Source organism: Sylvia atricapilla, chromosome 15, assembly GCF_009819655.1.
Source record: "Sylvia atricapilla isolate bSylAtr1 chromosome 15, bSylAtr1.pri, whole genome shotgun sequence".
Taxonomy (NCBI): Eukaryota; Metazoa; Chordata; class Aves; order Passeriformes; family Sylviidae; genus Sylvia; species Sylvia atricapilla.
Window position 1 is genome coordinate 13,593,531 of NC_089154.1, and position 23,615 is coordinate 13,617,145.

The 23,615-nt window shown below is 40.3% G+C and overlaps 1 protein-coding gene across 1 annotated transcript; it reads left to right on the top strand.

Moving 5' to 3' along the window:
• Positions 1–1,039: 1,039 nt before the first annotated feature.
• On the top strand, positions 1,040–22,589 carry CIITA (class II major histocompatibility complex transactivator). The gene is made up of 20 exons (XM_066330250.1): positions 1,040–1,171; positions 2,836–2,949; positions 3,357–3,416; positions 4,619–4,702; positions 5,281–5,343; positions 7,928–8,077; positions 9,251–9,391; positions 9,526–9,582; positions 10,346–10,405; positions 11,549–11,614; positions 12,056–13,763; positions 13,858–14,031; positions 14,875–14,946; positions 16,279–16,359; positions 17,345–17,437; positions 17,770–17,853; positions 18,575–18,658; positions 19,131–19,214; positions 19,914–20,006; positions 20,483–22,589. The coding sequence occupies exons 1-19, from the start codon at positions 1,048–1,050 to the stop codon at positions 19,984–19,986; spliced, it is 3,372 nt and encodes a 1,123-aa protein (XP_066186347.1). The 5' UTR covers positions 1,040–1,047; the 3' UTR covers positions 19,987–20,006; positions 20,483–22,589.
• The last annotated feature ends 1,026 nt before the right edge of the window (positions 22,590–23,615 follow it).

Sequence of the window (23,615 nt, forward strand, 5' to 3'; positions counted from 1 at the left end):
GGAGCCACACCATGCTCACCTACTTTTCAAACGTCTGGCTCTAGATTTTAGCATTTTCTGCAACAAATGCAGAAAATACTCATTTCCAAGCTGTTCAGAGGGACAACCCCATAGAGGGGTAAGAGGAATCAGATGAGTTGATAACAAGGCAGCACATGGTAGTGTGTGATGAGGTCTGCTCTGCCTTCTTCCATCACAGCTGCAGTGTTAGCTGAATTTCTCTTTTTCCATGTTGCAGGTAGGTTTTATGGAACAGCAGTTGCTCCATTTTTTCACACCTCGGGAACAGGGATAGATGTAAACAGGGACATCAGTGGCCTTCTGCTAAAGGCAGAGTACTTAAGAGCTGTTTATTAGATATTCTTCTTTGATGCCAAGCTGAATCTTTCCATAGTTGTGGAGTGTGGACACCTATTTTAACAGGATAGAGTCTGAAACTTTTGCTGGTTGTTCTTTTCATCCTGGTATCTGTGTATTATGCTGGAGTAAATCATGTGGATCACCAGCTCAGGTGGCATTTACACCAGTGATCTATAAACACTAAGGAGCCAATATTTGGGTTCAAAATAATTTGACAAAGATGATGAATAAGTAACATGTAGTGTTATTCTGTACTTGTGGAATATCCAGGAAGAATATTCTTTATGAAGAAATGTAGCTTCTGGATTCTCCCATCATACTCACTGCAGTCTTCTAATTTCCCTAATACCTGCTGGATTTGTGCATCATTTATATCCTGATAAGATACCAGGGTTGCCACTTATTCAGTGCTTGGCACTTTTGGCCCAGGTGGTCTGACTGCAGTATCCAACTCCTCTCACTGGAGTAAAAGACAAGTGAGTCCCCTGCAGGCTCTCTCTGCATCTCTAAGGAACTCAGGGTTATAACCCAGTGCATGTCTTGGTGAGAAATGCCAGCTCTCCAGCCTCAAGATCTGTGTCTTGCCAACAGAAAGCCACAGTGCAGGACTTGTGGATTTGACTGACAAAAGCCGTGGGTGTGTCAGAGCTAACTGCTGTGTAATTTGATTTCTGACAGAGACAAACCATGGATTCTGTATTTATGCCTGAAAATGGCTACCTTGATTTACTGCACAGTGATATTGATCCATTGCATCTGTGTACTTTCTTTGATCCTAAGTCATCTGGAGATGAAGGTGATTTCTCTACAGGTTAGTAAAGCACTAAAAAAATATTTGTCTGGTTTATCCCTCATGCTGTAAGTTATTGCCATCTCCTCTCAGCTACAAAGCCGCCTCATGGCAGTTAATCATGATGACTGAATTAAAGTCTACAAGCACTTGGTGTTAGGATGTGGTAAGTTTGTCCGTGTCTGTACATACAGTGACTGCTTCCAGAAACTGTCATGTTTTTAAATTGTACATATTTATAGTATCCTGCTCAGTCAGTCCAACAAAACATACTGTACTGTCACTCATCAGGGCATGACAGTGTCTTTCATTTGGATATCACTCCTGTAAGTAGTTTATTCGCAAATGTTCCTGTCATAAGCTAGCCAAGTGTAATTGTCAACACCTCAGTGGCTTGAAGCCAAAAGTTTTGCAAAACAGAATTATAGATGACTTTGTGATGAAGACAGTCCACAAGCAAACAGCATTACATTGCCTTCTGAGATCCTAAGGCACCAGAACAATGGAGATGCATTACCAGATGCCATTTTCCAGCTTTTTGGGACACAGTGGTTTTATAATTCCATTACAAATGAGAAAGCAGAAGGGCAAGAGTATAAAGTTGATAATTTCTTGCACTTCAGTTCCTACAGGTAATCAGATCAGGAGGCTGCCCTGAATCTCAAACTTTGTGCTCGTGACTTTGTGTGGGAGTTGTGGGCTGTTCTGCTCTCCCTTCCCAAAGTTTGAAAGTGAATCTGTGGTATGGAGTGTTAGCTGAGCTTATTTTAAACAAATGAGCTGGACCACAGATTGAGTGGAGAAGAGCTGGTGTATGCCAGCTCCCAGCTCTGGTGTAGGAAGTCTCACAGCTCTGTGCCAAATAGGTGGAAAATGTCACCAAAATGGAGCATTGTGTCTTTCATGAGTGACCAATGCCAGAAGGCACATGGGTAATTAGTGGAGAACTGAGCACCTGAATGTGGAATCATCTTTGGGATAGATCATTTCCCTGGTTGGGCTTTTCCCTCTCAGCTTCTGACTGTTAAAAACAGCTGCAGGAGTGTTTCTCACCCCATGGCCCCACTGGCTCAGTGACTGAAAGTAGGATGAATTAGTGGTCAAGCACTGACTTACGCTATCACAGATGTTTCACTGATTGGAATACTTTTGAGCCTTAGCAATGTCTGAGATGATGTAGGTGAATCAAACATCATCAGGACATAGCACCAATTACTGGAAGCTGGGCATCTCTGCTGTGAAGGTGTTAGCATGGTCCCTGGCAAGGTTTTAGCCTTGGCCAACTGGCAGCTTCATAGGTAATTTGCAGTGCAATTCAGGGACTGTCATGGACACAGCATTGTTCTGAGCAGGCCATCTGGGTGAAACCACCATATCCTGAAGGATAAGAAGGTTTAATAGGCTGTATGAGTCTGGGCCTGATTGTCATAGAATGGATTCTGTAAGTATTTTATTTACCAGGAGAGATGAGGTCTCAGAGTTTAGCAAAAGAAAAGTGCTGACTTCCAGGTGACTGTGAATTACTGAGAGTTCAGTTCTGGTCTTTCTTAGCCAACACACAGTGAGAAGCCAAAGCCTTCTGCTGAGGTAACAAATCTGCCTGTGCTACATGTCCTGCTATCTGGTGGTTTTACTGCTTGGTTATGTCATTCATTGAGCCAATGCATATTCCTTATTAACTCTAGATCTTGAAGTTGATGCCAGCAACTATGAACAGGTAAATAATGTGGATTTCCCATATGAAAATGGAGATGGGTTCTACCCCTGTTCCAACACCACGGATGCTTATGCTAAAGTAGGTATGAAAGCAATTTTTGCAATTTTTGCTATAGCTATTTCTTATAAATTCTATTCTCAATCTGAAGGCATGGCATTTACTCAAATAGCCTTTCTCTCGTGTGTGGTAGATCTAATTTAGAGTACCTGAACATGTGCATCGTGCAGAAACCGATTAACAGTAGCTTGTGGTTGTTGGGGGAAAATCTCTCTATTAATGTCTCCTTCTGCTTAATACTTCCTTTCTCAACTTCTCTTTTCTTGTGATCTTTATTTCCTGAACAACAAGTTACAAGAAAAACTTAATTTAACTCTTCCATTTTACTTACACTGCAGAGTTCTTTTAATGACGATAAGCTTACAAAAGTTTTGCTGTGACATTTACTGTGTCATTACTATATTCCTCTATTTTTTTTTCCTTTGCTGCTAGCTGAACTAGTAGAATATGTGCTCAAGGATCAGCAAGAGAAGCAGGTCGAAGACATTTTTGGTAAGATTGATATGGCAAAGACTAATTTTCTCTGTGGCAATGTTCTGTCTAACACGTTCTCCATCCCCCCCAGTTTGAACACTAGTAAAGTTTCTATACCTCTGGTGTCTTCCTCTTTCCCCCTGGGCACAGTGTCCCAGAATTTTCTTGGAAAACGAGGATTTTATGCATTTTTTCAGGCCTGTCTCAAAGATGGCAGTTTTGTCTCTGACCTAGCTGCTGATTATATCACCATGGCCATAGAACATGGCCAGCTTCACTGTCCAGTGCATTAATAGCCTCAAGGATCATCACACTTGTTCTGAGCCCAGCAGGGATGATACACATAAACCCCCAGAGCACTTTGCATGTGTATAAATACAGTTCACACACACTGATTTCTGTCCAGGATGCACACAGCTGCCTGAGCATGTCTGTCAAGTTTTACTTCTCACCCTGATTAATGCAACAATGTTATATATATAGTAAATCATTCCTTCATAGGCGGCTGCTGAGAAATCCATAGAACCAGAAGGTTCACAGAATATCTGTATATCCTGGTTTATGTTTGAGCAAAATAATTAGGACTAATTTACCAAAGGTCAGACTTTCCCTAGAATAATTCTGGCTGTAGGAAGCTCACATGGTTTTCAAATTATTTATGCTGCTCTCTGGTGTGTTTGGAATTTGGAGAGTTTTGCACCTAATGGCAATATTTTTTATTGGTTTTAGAAAAAAGTGGTATACAGTATTAGTACTTAAATATTTTCCACTAAAAGTATGATGTGGATAACTTCACAGTTCTTGCAACACAGAATATAAAATATTTTTAGAACCTTTTATTTTTCTATTAAAGGATCTAATAATCCCTTTAGTACATAAATTGAGTAGTACTGAGATCACACTGTGACACAGCTGCAATGTTTTATCCTTTGCTAACCATTAAAGGATTGAGAAGTTCTTATGTTTTATTAGCCACTGCCAGTAGATTAATAGTTTGCAGTGCAGAAATTAACACAGGGTGGCAAAGTCTGCATTCAGAGTTCTGTGGGCTTTCTAAATCATATGGATCTGGATACATTTTTATTGCATGATTCGATTTTTATCTTTATTTGGAGCATATTTCATCTTTGCTCTCTGTTAGCGTGTTTCTCTTGCTTTTACTCCTCTCTGTAATTTTTTTAGAACGAAGTTTGACATTGGACCCTATTTCATGTGTTTAGCAGGGGACCTTATTTTGGATGACATCGTTGCTGACAGCACTGAGAAGTTTCCTGACATCAAGAAGCAGACATGTCTGAAACGAAGTAAGCGTGAGACAGTGACAATACAGAAGGCTTTGTGTCTGAGTTCCAAACTTGCCTTACAGCCCCTTGGCTTTAGCACAGCCCTAATGCAGTCATCAGGCAGCTCTTCAGTGACACCAGACGTGCTTCCTCTGCCTTCAGTCACACTCATGGGCCGGAAATGAAAGCAGGGCTCCCAAGCGCAGAATTTACAGTTCGCAGAATTTGTTGTCCTGTTACAAACATTAACCATGTTACATTTCTTTGCATTTTTGTACTCCTCATGGCAGCGCTGACTTTGTTTTCAGTGTAGCTATAGCTTAATAAGCATTGGCTCAACCATTGCCTCTTTAATAGCAACAACAACGGCAAAAATCTTTGGCATAAAAATCTGCAGCCTAATTAAAACTTCACAGTCAGAGCGAAATAACAGGAGGCTTTTCACACTCATTTTTATACATTGGACCAGTACAGTTCTGAAATAGCTGAATTGAAACTAGTAACATCCCCTTCTACTTTAAAAAGTTAAAATAAGTTTCATGGGGTAAATTTAAAATTACCAAAATTTTGCCACTTACCATGATTTTGCTTTCCTTCAGCTTTCTTAGGCTCTGCAGCAGAGAGTTACTGTGATGCTTCAGAACCCAAATATAAGAAAATTGGTAAGTCATTGTCTGAATAAGCAAAAGTTGTTGAACATATATTGTCTCATGTTCCAAAATGCCATCCTCTGTCAAGTACTGTAACCTATCTTCCAGAAAAGTTTGCTGTCATAGATTTGGTGATTTTGATCATTATGCGTTTTTATGTTTCTGCAAAAAATCACACTTTGAGATTCCTCTGACTAATTTATGATATAACAAATCCATATCCTCTGATCTGCAGCTATTAAATTGTGCAGCTTAGGATCAGCTATGCAGTAGCCTAAGAACAGTTGGATCCTTATGCTTTAAAAGTACATGTTCCTGCCAGGTGACAGGAAAATTACTTCAGCAGAGGCACAGTTGACCTTTTCAAAATCCACATGAGAGAAGAAAGAAAAATAATGGACACGTGGGTCAGTGCCAAATTCTGTAACTTTTATAACATACACGCTTTTTTTTCCACTGGATTTTTGGAAGATGCCTCACTTGGAGCAGAAAGGATCAAACCCAGGACATGGAGAGCTATGACCTGATGGGTAATATGACTCAGGTCATAGCTCTGCATGTCCCGGGTTTGATCCACTTTGTTCCAGGTGTGACATCTTCCAAAAGTCCAATGAAACATCCTAGTGAAAATAATAACTGTGATGAGGTGATTTCTTGGCCCAGTCCATTCTATCAGGTCCTTTAAACCAAAGAAAGAAAGGGAGAAAGGGAAATTTCTAGGTTTTGGCACATTGTTAGACCATCTACAAGGCAACACCTGAGGCCAGCAGGAAGGCTGGAACTTGTTTCCTAGGTGTAAACTGGTGCTTCTGTTCTTACCCAACTGTAGCCCAAAGGGGTATCTAAACCAGCAAAAAACTCTTCCAAAATTCAGGTGAGAGCAACCAGTTTTGACTATTTTTATTGTGTTTCAAATGGACATCACATGTCAGCACACCTCACAAGCCTCCCAAGGGGGGCCATGTGCATGTCAGGGGGCAGCCAAACCAGTGTGTCACCTAGAGATCCAGCCAGGGTGCACCTCAGCACAGTTCAGGTAAGGAACTGGCAGAGACTGCATGAAAATCAGAGAGATCACACATGTGCACCAGGACTGATCCAAGCTGGTTTTCCAGCTGGAGTTCTGAGGGAGTAAGGAAGGAGAATTGAGCAGAATTAGCTGTGAAAAATCATATTTGCTAGCACTGGGAAGGTTATCAAGAGTTTCTACTGAACTGGTACCTGCTGACTGTAGTTATTTAGACACAGGTAAAGTTCCTGGCAGTTAATACCCATTAAAGGTGGATTACTTTCTGTTTGCTTACGTTCCTTTCTAGATTTGGCACTTTTAAAAGCCTGTCTTTATGCCACATTAACAATAATAGCTTTCTATAAGGATGTGGCAAATCAGCTGCAAAAGCCTCACCCTACAGAAACTGCATTCCAGAGGAAAGGATAACAGGTGCTTTGTGAAGTTGCACCCATCCTTTTCCTGGAAGTCCTCAGAATATTATCAGTTTCTCTACTGTCCTTGACCCAATGAAGGTGCTGAGGAAGGAACATATACATAAGAAAGTGCAGTACACAGTGTACTGTGTAGAAAAATCCTAATTGACAAAAAGATGAGCTACTTGACAAGATGAGTTTATTTGACCTGTCATGGGTGTCACAGTATGATTCTGCAAAGGTGAATGCATCAGCCCTTCAGAAGTGCAAAACTACCTACAGCAAAGAGAATAATGTGTACTAAAGTTCAAAGTAGTAAGCCAAGGATGAGATTCTTTCAAAGGAATTGGATGGAATAGTGGCACAAACCCTAAACAAGTTTGTAGTTCCTGATAAAAAGTTCAGACCACAGGAAGTGATGAAATATAGATTTAGTTGTTGCAGCTAGACAGGAGAGGGAAGGAAAAAGCAAAACCAACTTTGAGATTAGGGGTGTTATAAAACCAGTGAAACTAACAGACTAATTCAAATATATGTGTCTTACTTGATTTGTAGGAATCTTTGATAAGCAGATGAAATTGTACAATGCACAAGCCTCTCTCCCCATTTGCTCTATTCTTGGAGGAAAAAAATGTGCTGCAGAGGAGATACTTCTTGAAAATCTCTTGTGTTTGTGACTGTTCTTTGGGAGACAGTTCACATACACTATTTGTCCTCACAAGTGTCTAAGTAGGAAGTGAAGGTCCCCAGTTTGTTGCTTGTGGGCCTCTCTGCTTTTGTGCAGTATTGAGATAATATTGTGCTTGGAAAATTGATACAGCCAATGTAAGACCTTTTTGTCTTACCTGCCAGTCATCCATGTCAAGGGTCATGTACATCTAGAACCATCTGGAAATAAGACAGGCCAGGAAACATGAAGAAAAAGAAAATTTAAAGAGTGAACTACTGAGAAGAAAAAGTGATCTACTGTAGAATTTAATGAATACGTTAAGATTCTGAGAGCTAAATAGTTTTCAGAGAGCTATTGTGAATTTTTCTTGCTTTTGGAAAGTCAAAAATAGATGATCAGAATCAAGTGGTTTATCATATCTATTGAGACCTTTTCTTTGGTTCCTTTAACTTCTACCAATGAGACAACTTTCTTCTTTTGTTTTGCTGTTTTATTTTTAAGTGGAAGTCCCTGCTGTGTCTGGAGGGAATGGCAGTTTCTTTGCTATGCCTCTCAACAGCCACCCAGTGAGCTGCCCCTCCCTGACTAACCAGCACATGTCCTTTTCTGTTCCTGCTGCCCACGGGCTGGAAAGAAGCCTCATAATTCCTGGTAGGTAGAGTACAGCTGTAGCTATGCACCTGTACACAGGCTGATTTACACATGGGGAAACCTCTCTTATAAATCTTGTCACTGACTATGAGCAATGGAAAATGGGGAAAATGGCAGGTGTGGCAGCTGTCTCAGTCAAGCTCTTTCAAAATGTGGCACTCATTAAAAGAGTGAAAAATATTCATGGGAAATTAAAAGGGCATTGCTCCTTGAGTGGAATGAATCTTTCATTTAATTGGTGCAGGTTATAAGAGAACAGTTATTTACTATATGCTAATCTAAGTAATTACTTACTTGTATTAAGAATAGGAAGTCACAAAATTTTCATTATTAAACTTTAATTTAGTTCCAATTTTTTTTTTCGCCCAGAGGTTTGTAAAGGACTGAGGGATAATTACATTTTGCAGCAGTAGAGCAAAACCTAGGCTGTGATTTAGCTGATGAAAACTGAGCAGTAATCGCACTGATGTAGGTGTAGGCACCTGGCCTGGGCCACACTGGGTACCAGAGGGTGCTCATGGTGCACTGAGAAGTGCTAATGACAAAGGCCCAGTTTAACACCTTTCAGTGTTAAATCTGTGCTGGAAAGGAACCAAAAACAGCGTGTGAGTTGGAAGCCTTGAAGCACCTCATGTGAGCCGAAGCAGCATAAAGTAGCAGAAGAAATTCTGTCCCACCTACAGAAACTCAGAGCTATGGCTGATTAAGTTGCAAGCACTGAATCATCAGAAAACTTTCCCAGTGTGGGTTGGGAGGGAGGATACTTGTACAACCTGCATGATGTGCAGTTATGTGGGAAGGATGAAGTGCAAGGAAGGTAAATTTAATGCAGATACATACTATTTACACATTTTCTCTTTTTGGACCTCTGGCTATACATTTACACTTTGCCTTAAGCACTGTTCCTTATGATAATAGATTTTCTCTTTAGACTGTTGGAAACAGTGGCTGCTAAAAGTGGGTAATCCCTTGTATTTCATGCTCATCCTTCCTTGTAAGAGTTCTTTTTTTAATGGGTTCTATGGACCTTATTATCCTGTGAATTCTCCACAGATTTGTCTAGCAGGTGCCATAAAGGATAAATAGCTGTTAGAAAGCTTTTTCTCTCTCATAAAGCTTTAGAAAGCAGAACTCTGTAAAAACAGAAGAGTAATTATTCTGCACTCATTTCAGGATTGTCAGAACATTTGACCTCAGAGTGCCTACCAGGCAGTGTGAAAGGGTACCAAGAGAATCCAGGCTTGGCAGATCCTCCTCAGCAGATATTTAACTTTGTTCTTGAAAATGGCACATCTAATGTTATAGTATATCCAGGTAAGAGCAGTAGCCTTTTATCCTCATAAAGAGGCATAAAGTGCTAAAAAATCAATGCTGCCAACAGAAGCATTGATTAAATTCAGTTACTGATAGCTATGATATGCTGCAAACTGTGCTTTGTTTCTTTCCAGTGCTGACATCTTCCATGGAAACATTCATGTCTCCAAGTATTCCAGTTAATTTATGTGGTAAGTAGAAAATTGGGGTTTATATAGGTACAGCACTTTGAACGGGGAAAGAAACCATATTGCTTCTACTCAAAGCCAATTCTCCCCTTCAGGCTTTACTTGTATTGACCTTAAAAACAAAAAATGGATGGGTTTTCCTTCTTTGTTTTGATCACTGGCTGCTTAGTCTGATCCAAAATGTACAGATAAGAGTTGTTGAGCTTCAGGTTCAGCAGCCAACCCCCTGTGTTTGCCATGACATCCAGTTTCTGGAATAAGTCAGGTTTAGTTAAAACAGTGCAAAGCCCAGAGTGCTGGAGCTCCCTCAAAAACTGGGAGATGCCCTGATGCTGCCATGGCCTGAGAATTTGAGATGCTCAGTGCTGGCAGCCAGACTGCAGCCAGCTCCCATGGAAGCCACAAAACCAACATGATGATGACTTATTGAGCTAAGCAGTACTGAAACCTAACACACACAAAGGCTTATAAAGGAATCAGAGCCTTGGTCAGGATTTAACAGTCCCAGTTCAGGTAACAAACTTTCCTTAGACACTTTCTTCCAGCCCTCAGAGAGCTGATGGAACCCAGAGTTTTGAGATCAGTGTCGTTTCTGGTCCCTGTGCCCAGTGCAGGAGTTTGTTGCCCTCTGGCGGCTTCCACTGCCCCAAAAACAAAAGTGTAACGTGGAGATTAAGAGGCAAATATCTCTCTAGGTATCTTGGTAAATTGCATTTACTGTTTATGTGAATGAACAATGCTAATAATTCCCACCGATTCACTGCAGCACAACATACATATGCCACAAGCCCTGGAACTCCAGATGCAGCAGTGGACAAATTAACATGTAAGATGCCAAGCCAGTTTATTTTCCTTTTTCAAAAGTTCTTCACTCTTGCCTGCTTTGGCCAGTTTCCCATCTAAATGTCTCATTACAGATTCTTTTTTCTGTTCTTCCGTTCTGGTTTCTTAGTAAAATAAACAGTAAATCAAAACCAGACATTTGCCCAACCCTTCTTTATTTAATATATTTCTTACTGGAGGCCTGTGGTACTTCCTTTTAGAAGCAAATCTGAACCCAGACCATTCTGATGGTTGCTGGCATGCAGGGGAGGAATTAATTTCCAGATCACTGAAATTTTAAGATTTGTATTTCTTTTAGACCACATTCTACATCAAGATGATGTTATGGTATGAAACACACTTTTACATATTTAGGGAGATGAATTTGTTTTGGTTTGAGTAATTTTTTTTAACATTTCTGTTGTGTGTTACGAGACTCTGAGGTTTAATTTGTTATAGCTTCTGTCAATTTAAATTCTGTCTTGCATCTGCAAAGCTCTTCCTACCAAAAGTTTTGTCGAAACTGATACTCTGCAATTACCAATCTGTAGAAAATGTGTTCTCTCTGAAAAATTCCCTATTTATTTGTGTAAAGGAGACACTGTTCATCTGACCCAACTGCAGAACTCTGCAATAGTGTGAAAGCAAACAGGTGAAAAGAAAGAAATTCAGACAGCAACAGGACTTTGTCAGGGAGAGTAATGGGTAAATTACCAATTCACCCAAGAGTCACTTCTCTGTGACTTTCATTCTCAGTGCTTGGTCACAAGGTGTAGAATAACAAAAGGAAGTTATTGCTTTTGAAGACATAAAGAAGCACTATGTGTGAACATGAGTTTACACAGAACACTGTCATTTGAAAAGAGCAGTGGATGTCACCTGGTAATGGTAGACCTGCTTCCTGCAGCTGCCAGAATAGCTGTGGTCTTGTTTGATGCCATTCTGCTTCAAACAGTGCACACCAGCAGAATTCTACTTGTAGGAGAATTTTATTCATTTTCCTTGTAAAATTAACCAACTATCTCTCACTCTGAATATATGCTACAATGAATGTGGGAATTTGCATTAATCTTATTGTTAAAATTAGTAAAGCTGAATCAGTGATTATCTAGGTGTCTTTGTCAAGTACATTGTTTTGTTTCTCCAGATTTAGAGGAATTTCAAGAAGTTCAAGATTTGATAATTCCTTCTGAAGAACCTTTCAAAAGACCAGGTGAGTTTAGTCTTGGACTTAAACCTTCCAGTATTTTTTTTAAAAAAGATCCTGTGTTTCTTTCCATACAGAAAAGCTCTTTATAGGAATCATTCAACAATTTGTGAAGCTGCTCTGAGGGTCTGAGCACAATTCCTAGTTTCAGGATATTAGACTTGGCTTCCTGTAGATATCTAGCTATATATAGTACCTACTGAGTAGCTCAGTGTACTTCAATGATTTTATCATCTGATCAGAGAGCTTCAAAATTACTCAGTTCATAGATCTGGAAGTGTCTGTTGTGCCTGCACTTCTCAGCTGCAGTTGCATGGGGTAAATCCAGACCTGTGGGCTCTATGGGAATGCCTGTGCTTTTACCATACTGCAATTAAGCATTTAAGGCACCATGCTGTAGTTTGTGGACTGGTTCCCTCAGTTTGTGTGTGCTCTTCATTTCTCTAGAGCAAGTGGAAACCTTCTGCTCATCCCTTAAAGATTATTTCCGAGACACGTGCAAATCTGTGACCATGGAGAGGGAAGTAAATCTGGATCACCTGTTCATTGATAGGACACTTGTTCAAAGTCAAACTGAAACCAAGACTGGGAAGAACAGTGCAAAAGCAATGGAAAAGGAGCTGGTAATCTGCAGCCTGCAAGAGAAGGAAAAGACAGCCATTGATAGAAGCCAAATATTTCAAATCCCACAGCGTAAAGACCTAGAGACTAAAGTGATTGTGGTGCTGGGAAAAGCAGGAATGGGCAAAAGCATTCTGGTTCAGAAGATCTGCCAGGACTGGTCCAATGGAGAGTTTTCTCAGTTTGAATTTGTATTTTGGTTTGACTGCAAACAAATAAGTTTGCCTGAGAAGCTATACAGCCTGCAGAAACTGCTGCTTGAATTTTTCGTAAAACCTCGAGAGGGAAGCAAAGAGATCTTTGAGTATATATTGCAAAATCCTGCTAAAGTCCTTCTGATTTTTGATGGTTTTAAAGAATTGCATGATCATGAGAATTCTCCTCGTTCCTCAGCCAGCCATCCTGAAAAGGATTTGTGCAGTGTAAAGGAGCTGCTTTCAGGACTCATCCAAAAAAAGATACTCAATGGCTGTACTTTATTATTTACAGCAAGACCAAAAGACAAACTGTACCAGTATGTGTCCAAAGTGGATAAGACTATTGAAATAGTAGGATTTTCCCCTCAGCAGAGAGAATTGTACATAACCAGATATTTTGAAGAATCATCCTACTGTGATAGTGCACTGAAATTAATCAGAGAGTGTGAGTACTTGTTCAGTCATTGCTACAGCCCTGTCATGTGTAGATTTGTTTGTTTTCTCTGTGAGGCAGTGCTTGAAATGGGAGAGAAAAGTCTTCCTTCAACTCTTACTGAAGTCTTCCTCAAATTTTTTCAGCAGAAGATAATGCTTATGCAAACAGATGTTACAGCCACACAAAACCAAGAGAGTCTTGCTGCCCTAGCACGTATAGCCTGGCATCTTGGAGAAAAACACCAAAGTGCCATGAAAAGTGATCTTATTCCTTCTAAGGAAGTTAAAGAGTTTGCCCTGAAGTATGGGTTCTTCCTGCCATTTGCATTCCCCAGACATTCAGATAGTGAAGAAGAGGAATTTGGGAGCACATTCTCTGATTTTGTCGTTCAGAATTTCTTGTGTGCACTTCACCTTTTGTTAGCAGAAGAGCTCAAGGATAAAAATCTAACAAAGTACCTCTCTTTCCTATCCAAGAAGAAAAAACCTTATAACTGGTTAGATTTAATGCCTCGATTCTTGGTTGGTTTGATGTATCTCCAGGAGGACCCCTATTTCTGCTCTCTTTCAAATGAGGATGCAAAACAATCAACCAAGAAGCAGAAGACACTCTTGAAATACATTAGAAGGCTGCAGATGAATACTCTCTGTCCAGAGAGGTTGCTGGAGCTTTTATGTTGTGTTTATGAAACACAGAACAATTATCTTATGCAGCATGTGGCCTTAAGACTTGAACCAGACTTGTCTTTTCTGGGCATAGCTCTTACACCACCTGATGTCCATGTGCTGCTCTCTATTTTGAAAAGGTCAAGAAAAGAGTTTTCCTTGGATCTGCGAAACAGCAGCATTGACATGCAAGGGCTGCAGGCCTTGGTCAGCCTGAGGAACGTGACATCATTCAGGTTGGTCACTCTCTGAACCCCACAGCACTGGGTGTAGGTGACACTTTCATGCAACAGCAAGTCACATCTGTTGGTTTTGATTGTTTTCTCACAGGGCCTCCCTCAGTGACACAGTCAGACTCTGGAAATCTTTAAAACAGGCAAAAGACTACGAACTGCTGAAAGCATCCACAGAGAAATTTATCCTTGATCCCTTTAAGGCAAAGACAATGAAGGACATCAATGATCTCTCCGACCTTGTAAAGATGCAGGACAAGATGATGAATTGGTAGGATCATTTATGATCAGAACTCCTCTTATGCCAGCAATTTATAAAAACAGAGTTCCACTACCAGTTGTCTGCTTGTCCAGAGGAGAAATAACAAAGGCAGTGCAAGCTCTTGGGTCACCTCAGGGGGTTCTCCTATACCCTGAGAGGGGGCTGTCATGGCAGGGAGGAGCAGTGACAGCACTGTGCAGAGCAGTCATCAAAACTGCCAATGAAAGAGCCAGCTGTCATTTCTCTTAAATCTCTGACTATGCCATCTTCCAGTTATTTCAGTTACATAACTTGGGCTGATTTTTTTTTTCCCCTCCCCTGTAGCACCTGGGTATAAATAAAAGCCTGTTTTGCCCTGGTCCCAAGTGGCCTGAGTCACTCCTTTAGCCCAGGAGGTAAAAGCCTGTGTTACATGGTCTGGAAACCCTGTGCTCCATCCCTGCTGCTGATGTAGCTGGGGGATTGGTTGCAATTCAAAACATGCAGAAAAAGTTTTGTTGTTTGGGTTTTTCTTTTTTAATGATGATGTCTATTTTAACATGGGTGGAGTGTTTTGATTAAAATATAGACAAAATAGTTTCATGTTTGACAGAAAATAGTTCATTTAGAAAAATGTATTTTTATGTTTTATTGGAAAAAGAGCAAACAATTGTACTATGAAAGGCAATCATTGGATTGAAATTACTCAGTTAAAGAAAGGTTGGAGCAGAAGTTACTCTGAACTTTCCTGGTTCCTCAGTTAATGCAACAGTGGTTTATTTTCTGTCAAAGTCTGCTAACAAATTATTTTTAAAGCACTGTTTTGGCTGCTAAAATATTTATCATACTCTAGTTCTACTGTGATTTATTTAGTGTGCAAGAAGAATCTGGTTGCAGCAGCTATGGAATTCCTGCCATCAGAAACCTCAGGAAACTGGAATTTGCGTAAGTGCTTAGATTTCTCCTGATGGAGATGGTTGTGTGTAAGGAGGAGCAGTCATGGTCTTGGCTACAGCCACTGCACTGATGTACTCAGCTTAAAGCACTAAGTAAACTCCATTTATTATAACTCCATTTAAACTCCATCTTGCTTTTCTCTGAACTAGATTTATTAACTTATGGCCAAAACTCAAAAAACACCATTTCTGGCTCCTGCAGCAATACAGATCAATGGGCTTTACCAATTTTTGTTTGGTTTTAGTACAAGTTCCCACCTGACCACAAGGTACTGGTCTTGTGCCACAGAGCAGAAAATATGTTGACTGTGATCCAGCTACCTGGGAAATATTATCCCCCAGAAATGCTGAACTTTTCTATCTGAGTCTTCTGATGTCATTTTCTACCCTACCAGAGCTAAGGCCATGAGAGGATCACATCAGAGAATGCCTCCCAAATAAATTATTTAGCACCCTTTTCTTGGAAGACAGAAAATTGACTTGGTAACATTACTTTAAAAGTGAGGTTTTAGTAACACTTCTTTTGTGTTACTTTCAGCAAACTGTCAGCAGCTTCCAAGGCCGTTCTATTGCTCAAAATATCCTGCCATAGCATATGAATTGGTTTGGGCAGAAACTGCAGCAGTGCAGTGGACAATTCTCACCAGGTCTTCACCTGTTTCCTGCTCTGTAGATCTAAGCCCAACTGGGACAGATATGCTTGGCCTCACTTCTGATTTTGTGCTGCTTTCTCTTCGAATTTCATCTTCCTATTTCCCTTTATTCAAATTCTGTTTAAAATCCTAATCTTTTTAAATAACTGAACTTGTTCTGATACCAAAGAAACTCCAAATAGGATATGAGAGACAAATGCTTGGAGCATGAATATCAAAGTGCAGTTTATGCCTTAAGCTGCAGTAAAACATTAATCTTAAGTTAGACTGAATTGTTATTAGTTAGGGGGGAAAATAACTTTGTTTTCATTTGAGTTATACTGAGATAGATATATATTTCATCTCAAGATTATACTTACAGTGAAAAACCTGAAAAAGATAGAGAGCAGAAATACAAAAATTTAAAACAGGTGAGCTAAGTCTTGCAGAGAGGAACAAAAAAGTGGCAGATGTCCCACTGCTGCTGTGGGAGCTCTGTCTTGCCTGGCCTTAGCCTCATCTGGAGGTTTCAGTGCAGAATTCCTTGGTGCAGGAGGTAGGGAATGGCTGCTTCTGAGGGGTGTAAACTAGCCTGCATTGGGGGCTGGAGGGAAACAACTCAAAAAATCATTAATTTTGCTGCCTGTGAGCCTGTGAAAAACCTGCTGTGTGTCTGTATTTTCTTCCAGGCTGGGTCCAGCATGTGGCCTTCAAGGACTGCAAAAACTCGTGAAAATTCTTGCAGCATTCCCATCACTTCAGCATTTAGAGTGAGTTCTGCTAAAGATTAACTTTGCTAACATTTCTCCTCAGCAGCCCTTGAGGATGGAGGAGCTCTTGTACCCAAGAAACTTCTTATTTGCCAACAAGACTCCTTGTTTGATGACCAAACTGAACAGCAGAAACACTCCCAGACTGTATCAGCAGCTAAAAGCTGACACTCCCATCCTCCCTGGAGACACCTGGTGCTTTGTTCAGGCCCTCCCAGGGGTGTTCTGGGTGGGTGAAGGTTCAGTAGAGCCCCTGGGTGTCCTCCCTTCCTGCCCCAGCACTGACCAGCTGCCTGCAGTGACTTCCAGAACATCCATGACAAAACAGCTCCCTCTTAGTTTTAAGCTTCTTCACACTAAATCCAAGTGTACCAGTAGTGCTGTGCCATGGGAGGGTTACTGGGTTTTGAGAGGAACTTTGGCCTCACACACCCCATTGGCCATTTGTCTCTATTGTAGCTGGTCTTTTCATGATATTTCAGGAAAACAATAAAGCTTTAAAACTGAGAAATGTCCAGTATATTCCAGCATTATCAAATTGTCAGAATAGAAAGGGATTCAGTATCTGAAATTGTGACTAGGTATGAGGAGAACTTCATTTTTAATACTCCCTCTCTGGAGAAGGAGCTGTTTAGGCAAGGATTTACAGACTGTGATGGATTTTGTCAGTTCTGTATTTTTCTGTGCACAGGAAATCTCATTCCAGCTTAGCAGGAACACAGCTATTTCATAACCATTTTAATAATCTTGCATATCAAAGGAAATGGGTCAAGACATTCAACTAGTAAAAAAAAAATCTTAGGCTGCAAATTTGGGCAGTAGAAAGCTGCTTATTGGAGAAGCTGTAATTTGTGTGCTGCTTCATGCTGATTGAGGCTACTGCAGAGAAGAAGCTTTTCCAGATAGATAGAGTGGTCTCTGAGGTGAATAAATCACCAAAATTTAGATTAAAAGGGAAGCTAATTCTCTCTTTGTTGTCACACAGCCTTGATGCTCTGAGTGAAAATGGCATAGGAGATGAAGGTGCAAAGAGCCTATCTGAAGTTTTTCCAACCCTGACATCACTGGAGACATTAAAGTAAGTGCAAGGTTAACAGTTCAGGGAAATTTTGAGAAGAAATAGATTAAACCTAGAGGCTTAAGGGACTGTGTGTTAACAATTATGGGCAAGAGTATCCCATGGGCATGGAAGACCAATGAGCCTATTGAGATACTTAATGGGTACATTCATTAGACAGATAGATTAATCCTTCCTGACTTCCCTTCAAGGGCTCTATTTTGTCTTTTTCTTTGCATTTGGCCTAAGCAGACTGTCCAAATTCCATTTTTTAAAAAATTGAAAATTAATTTCCCCCACGTTGTAGTAAATTAGAATAAATGTGCTCAACTAACAAAGTGATCTCACTGTAGTTTATCACAGAATAAAATAACAGACGTGGGTGCAGAGAACCTCGCTACAGCTCTCCCTTCCTTGTCTTCCTTGAAAACACTAAGGTGAGTGGTTGTGTCCTGCTGAGTTGTTTTGAAAACATCCTTTGCTGTCTCTGAGCTACTGAACAGGGAACAAAGAGGTAACACTGTGCAGCACCCAAGCTTTTGATTTCATTTTTGCATGAAGTCTTCAGAAAGAAGTATGACAGACATAGAGAAGAATATCCAGGAATATAACAAGGACTGGAGTGATGTTTAAATCCAGTCCGTAATACTCACTTATGAATCATGCCCTGCACAGATTGCACCCAGGGCCACCAAAGCAGGATGCAGAGACAATGGTCCATCCCACTGCAATGGGATATCTGACACAGGCCTGAGTGAAGCAGGGAATGCAAGAAACCCTGGGGTGCAATTCTGGAGTGGTTTGGTGATGTGGAAACCTTTTGACTGCTATACCCCAAATCTTTGTGCTTCATTTTTTAGCAGATCTACATTTTTTAATTTGATCTAATGTAGACAGAAATGTTCTTATTATCCATAGAATAAGAGAATCTAGACTTATTTTTGCTGTGCCTGTGCTAGGTGAAGAAGGATGTGGCCATTGGCTTTTACTTGGTACAGGAAATACGAATGTGCGTTTTAAACTTTAACTGCAAATAAGGATAAATTCAAAGTTATTTGAAATATAACTTTTGAAAACCATATTTGAAAACCCTTGATCTAAGATCTGTTTACATTATCCATTATTCAGTTGTGACTATTCTGGTTTGGTTTTCTGCAGCTTGTACAATAACAACATTTGTGATTTTGGAGCAGAAAATCTGGCAAAGGTTCTTCCTGCAATGAGATCTTTAAGAGTGCTAGAGTGAGTATGAAATCTTTTGAGATGGCCCAGGAAAGCTTAATTCCTTGGAGACTGAAAATACAGATGTTACATGTTTGATTTTAGAGGAGACAGAAATTGAGGAAGAAGATTTTGGGGAAAATTTCACTGGGAAAACGTGCTTCTGCAGAGTCCAGATAGTCAGTGATTAGAAAAGATTAAGGAGTAGTTCACCATAAACCCAAAAATACTGGTGTTAACATGGGGAAATAGGCTCGTGGGGAGCTGGATAATGACCTCAGGAACGTATTAAAAGGAATCCCTCAGATGAATTAACATAATGAAGTTCCTATTCAACCTTTTGAGTATATTATTACAGGCTTTTTGAATCGACAATTTTCTTTTCTCTTTCTTACCCCATCTGCAGATTAGCCTATATAGTATTTTTGATTTTGAATGAAAAGTTTGATTACACCATTTGATTTGGATTAACAAAGTTGTTTTTATTCCTCAGTGTTCAGTATAACAAAATAACTGGTGTTGGAGCCCAGCAGCTGACTGACAGCCTACGAAAATGTCCCCATATAAAGAACTTGGTGTAAGTCTCTTGACAGGCTGTTTGCTGTATCTTCATCCTGTAAAACTGGGTTAGAGATCATGCTAAAGCTGCCTTCTGTATTTGTCAGATTTATAAGAGGCACAAAAGAAGATATCACCAGAATACAAAAGCAAAGATGTCAAAAAATGTTGTCTCTGCTTTCGGATGCATTAGTCCCCAGTGATCCCAGGCAATCGAGCTTGTCTTGCCTTAAGCAGTTTCCACTGAGCCTCCTTTCGTTAATTTTCCACCCTCCCAGAGAACCAGACCCACTCTGTGCTGCACCGCTTGTGTTTGAGGGGTAAACAATGAGCAGCCATCATCAGAGGTTAAACAGACTGAAGCTCCCAGTCAGAGGAAGGGAGTTTGATGGAAACCTAGAGAACAGTTAGAGAGACAGGACTGCAGTTGTGTCCTGTAACCAGAGTCAACGAGGCTATGGAGTACTGAACTGCTTTTTTCTAAATTAAAATGCATTTTCCTTTGCTCCATAGCCTATATACCTTCACAGAATGGTAGACAAAGGCAGAGACAACTTAAAAAAAAAAAAAAAAAAAAAACCAAAAAAAAAAAACCAAAAAAAAAAAAAAAAAACCAGCAACAACCAAAATAAGCCACAAACATATCAAACTCACCAAAAGAAGGTGAAGCAAATCACAGTCCTTACAACATCTTTCCTTTCTGAATTTGCCCTTACAGGATGTGGAATCCCACCATTCCCTATGGGGTTCTTGAACACCTTCACCAGCTGGACTCTAGGATCAGTGTGTAGATTCAGAGGATTCCATACAGGTAACATAAACCTTGGCTCCCTGAGACAACCAGGTGTGTTTCTGTGGGAGCTGTTGGTGCCAGGCTCACTGGCAGCAGGCACAGGAACAACATCTGTGTGTCCATGGGCAGGTTTGGAGATGGTGCCCAGAGTGGCACAGATCAATGTCACATCAGGCCCCTTTCTCTGTGCTCACCTTGCATCCCTCACCTCCATGGCACCTGCACTAACAGACTGCAAGTGCTTTATTTAATAAAAATGGACTTCCAGAACTCCCAGTCAAGCCCAGTTCAGAGACTGGCAGCTGCCCTGCTTACTTTCCCTTTTCTGTTGTGGAAAACTAAAGCTCTGTATACTTCTCATGTTTAATAGATGAGTTCTGCACCCCTCAAAGGTTTTGTGTTAATTTCAGTGGATCACATCCATGATTTTGGTAACTTAATGGTGGTTAATCTGATGGGTATACATCTAATGTTCTGTTTTCATCATTTCACAGGTGTCATAAAGAAGAGGGGAGGGTGTCCTCTGTGCTTTCCTGTCTTCTTGCTGCTTTATGAATTGGTGTTTTCATGTTTGTTGCAAAGAGGTCACATTTAAGTTTCTAAGCTATGCTAAAATCGGGTGAATGGTAGAGTTTTAAAATGTTGTTCAAAGACCCAACTGTACTTCTACTTAAGTGGTAAAAGGGTTAAGCAACATCAAGTTTCAAAGATGAAAAGAGCATCTGGATACTGTGACCATCATTAAAGGAGACCAGGAACCACCAGGATACTGTGAGTATAAAATTCCATCAAGTCATCCAAGAGCAAACTGAAAGCTGCTCAACCTGCAACTCTGAAGCACTGACAGATCAAATCTGATTGTTTCATGGTGCCTGTGGTATCTGCCATCAGACTTGGTCTAATGATTTTGGACTTGGAAAACTCAAAGTTACAGATTTCACCTGTCTTTATGGACTGATTGGAAGCACTAGGGTGAGGAGCATAAAAATAAGTTAATTCACAAGAATCTAGAAGTTGCTCTTCATAATAATTAGTGTATCCAGAAGTTGCTCTTTTATTCATAATAATCAGTGCTACCTTAAGGGATAGAACCATATCTTCTCTGACTTGTTACAGAATCCTTCAAAAAGATTGGGAAGAAAAAAAAAGAAGTAATGAGAAAAAGGAATTGAAAGTGAAAAACTGAAAAACTATGAAGGATTTTTCTAACATTATTGCAGAAATCCAAATGGATAAAAACAGCCAATTCATTGCACACAAATCCTCAAACTATCTATCTTTGAAGGTTTTTACTTCGTCTCAAATGAGAACTTTTAATTCACATACCTGGATTGCTATTTAATTTCTTAAATGCAGCTGGAAGCATAAATGTTTACAAGCACCAATTTTATACTTGACAGTGATATCACTACTGTATGTGGCTTGTGTGGCCTTCTTGTGTAGAGCTAGGAGTAACCAGGCAAAAGCACATTTCAGAGCACTATCATGTCTATGCTGCTGGTCTCAGTCATATGTGGGCCAAATATTCATCCTGCTGACTGCAATAGCAAACCAATTGTCTCTTTTATTCTTTTACTTCTTCACTGTGAACATGGAGAGAAGTTAAAAATTGTGCAGAGGCAATTGTCAGGTCAGGAGCACCATTCTGGCTTCCTCTCCAGATACAGTCTGAGCTAGGAATGCTCAAAATGCTACAAATTGGCAAGTCTTTACTTCACAGTTAGCTCAGGGTTAGTTCAACAACCTCCTTGAAATCTCTTCTGCCAGGAAGCACTGACAGTACTGACCCAAGGATCTGTGCAAACTACAATCTCCCAACTAACCTCTCAAATACTCTTGTTTCTTGGTCTTTGAAAATTCCCATATTTGAACAGTTCAAACCCACAACATCCATTTTCTTTCCAGCATGTTGTACTCCTCTGCTTAAGCTTCAGTGCCTGCAGAATCTTGACAGCAGGGATGTGGACAAATTAAAGGGAGTGGACAAATTAAAGGAAGAAGGGAGAGAGGAAGGAAAGTCTGTTGTTTCTGAGAGCAGGGAATTAGACATAACGTGAAGGAACAGAGAGCAAGGTGGAAAAACTCTGTGGAGAAAATCATTTAAATCAGAATGTGGTATTTTTCTTATCTGCATGGCTCTTCTCTCTAGACAAACTCTAGCCCAAGCCATGGATAAAAAATCTTATTTATCCTCTCCTCTTTGAGCTGCTTGAATGGGAGGTGGTTTGAGCCAAATCTGGTGTGATATTCCCATCAGCCTGTGGCACTCCAGCCATGCACATCTGTGGTGAGCCCTTGTCTTGCCTTCTCCTAACTAAGCTTTGGATGACAAATGCCCCTTTGGGCATATATTCTGCAGCTGCACTTTACTGTGACTGAGTCTGAGACTGTGCTAAAGATTCCACAGGCAGCTGAATGTGACAGGATGCTGTCTGGACTGCTAAAATCATGTTGGGTGTACTGCTGTTCTCTGAGTTAGTGTGTTCTGAGTTACAATCTCAGAGTTTGTAAATGGAGACCACAATTGTAATTGTAAATTTTGGTTGTCTTTACACATCTTTTTTAAAGTGTAAATAAAAGTAAGTATTCTGTTTAACAGTACCTTGTAGTACCCATTGAAAAGTATTTCGATTTTTCTCTTGGAAACACTGTGAAACCACACAGCAACTGCTGGTTTCTGCCACAGCAACAGGCTTGGGGCTTCATATTGCAGGTTGATGGAAAGCACTGTGTGAGGGAGACAGGATGGTCCTGCTGGCACTGAACTGTTCAGTGGGCTGGAAATGGAGAAATAATTCTTTCTTAACAGGAACAAGTTCTTGCAATGCCAACTGGCAGAGGGTAACTTCAGGATCAGGAGATACAAATGTGCTGAGTGAGGCTGCCTGCTAATAAAAGCAAAACCAGGTTTTCATCCTTTCTCAGTATTTGCAGTTAAAAGTTCTAAAATTATTCCTGGTTCAAAGTCTGGATATTCTTATGGCACCAAGCTCCTCCAAAATGCTTTTGTCAAATGAGTTCCTTGTGTATAGGAACTGAATTCACTGACTACCCCCTAAGAAGCTGTTGAGACCAAATCTTTGTTCTAAAAAAAAAATCTTTTAGGATGAGAAAAATGCTTCTCTCTTTATGCCCCTCTCTTTTTGTTGTCAGAGAAGCCTTGCTAAAATGCCAAGGATTGTGTTATCATGGTAGTCACAGCCTGTAACCCTCTTCTCATCCTTCAAATGCATGAAGCTGAGCTGTTCTGAGAAATCAGAAATCTTGATCTAAGATTCAGAATCTCCAAAGGGACTGACTATGGGCAATTTGTATTGTTTTACTGTGCACTGTGTGCACAATAAACCCAGTGCAGAGAATTTATTACACACTCCTAAGTACCAATAGTGACAAACTGAACCACGTACTTAAAAAGGCCTGAAAAACTAGTGAAGCCATCTCTGTGAACACTATGAATTAATAATTACAGAGGCAGCAGGAATGGCCCCTTGCAGTAGCAAAATTCAGCCTTAACTGTGTTAGTAGCAAATGAGCACACGAACACAAGCTTGACAAGTTTTTAACTTGGTTATTCTTTCTATAGGTACCTAAATAGGGACTTTTCTTCCCTAAATGTATCTTTATGTG

Bases quoted from the DNA above. Each gene is read 5' to 3' on its own strand.
- CIITA (XM_066330250.1), top strand. From the start codon at position 1,048: ATGGATTCTGTATTTATGCCTGAAAATGGCTACCTTGATTTACTGCAC. The intron at 5,344-7,927 runs GTAAGTCATTGT...TTTATTTTTAAG, and splicing joins ACCCAAATATAAGAAAATTG to TGGAAGTCCCTGCTGTGTCT. The intron at 8,078-9,250 runs GTAGGTAGAGTA...CACTCATTTCAG, and splicing joins AAGAAGCCTCATAATTCCTG to GATTGTCAGAACATTTGACC.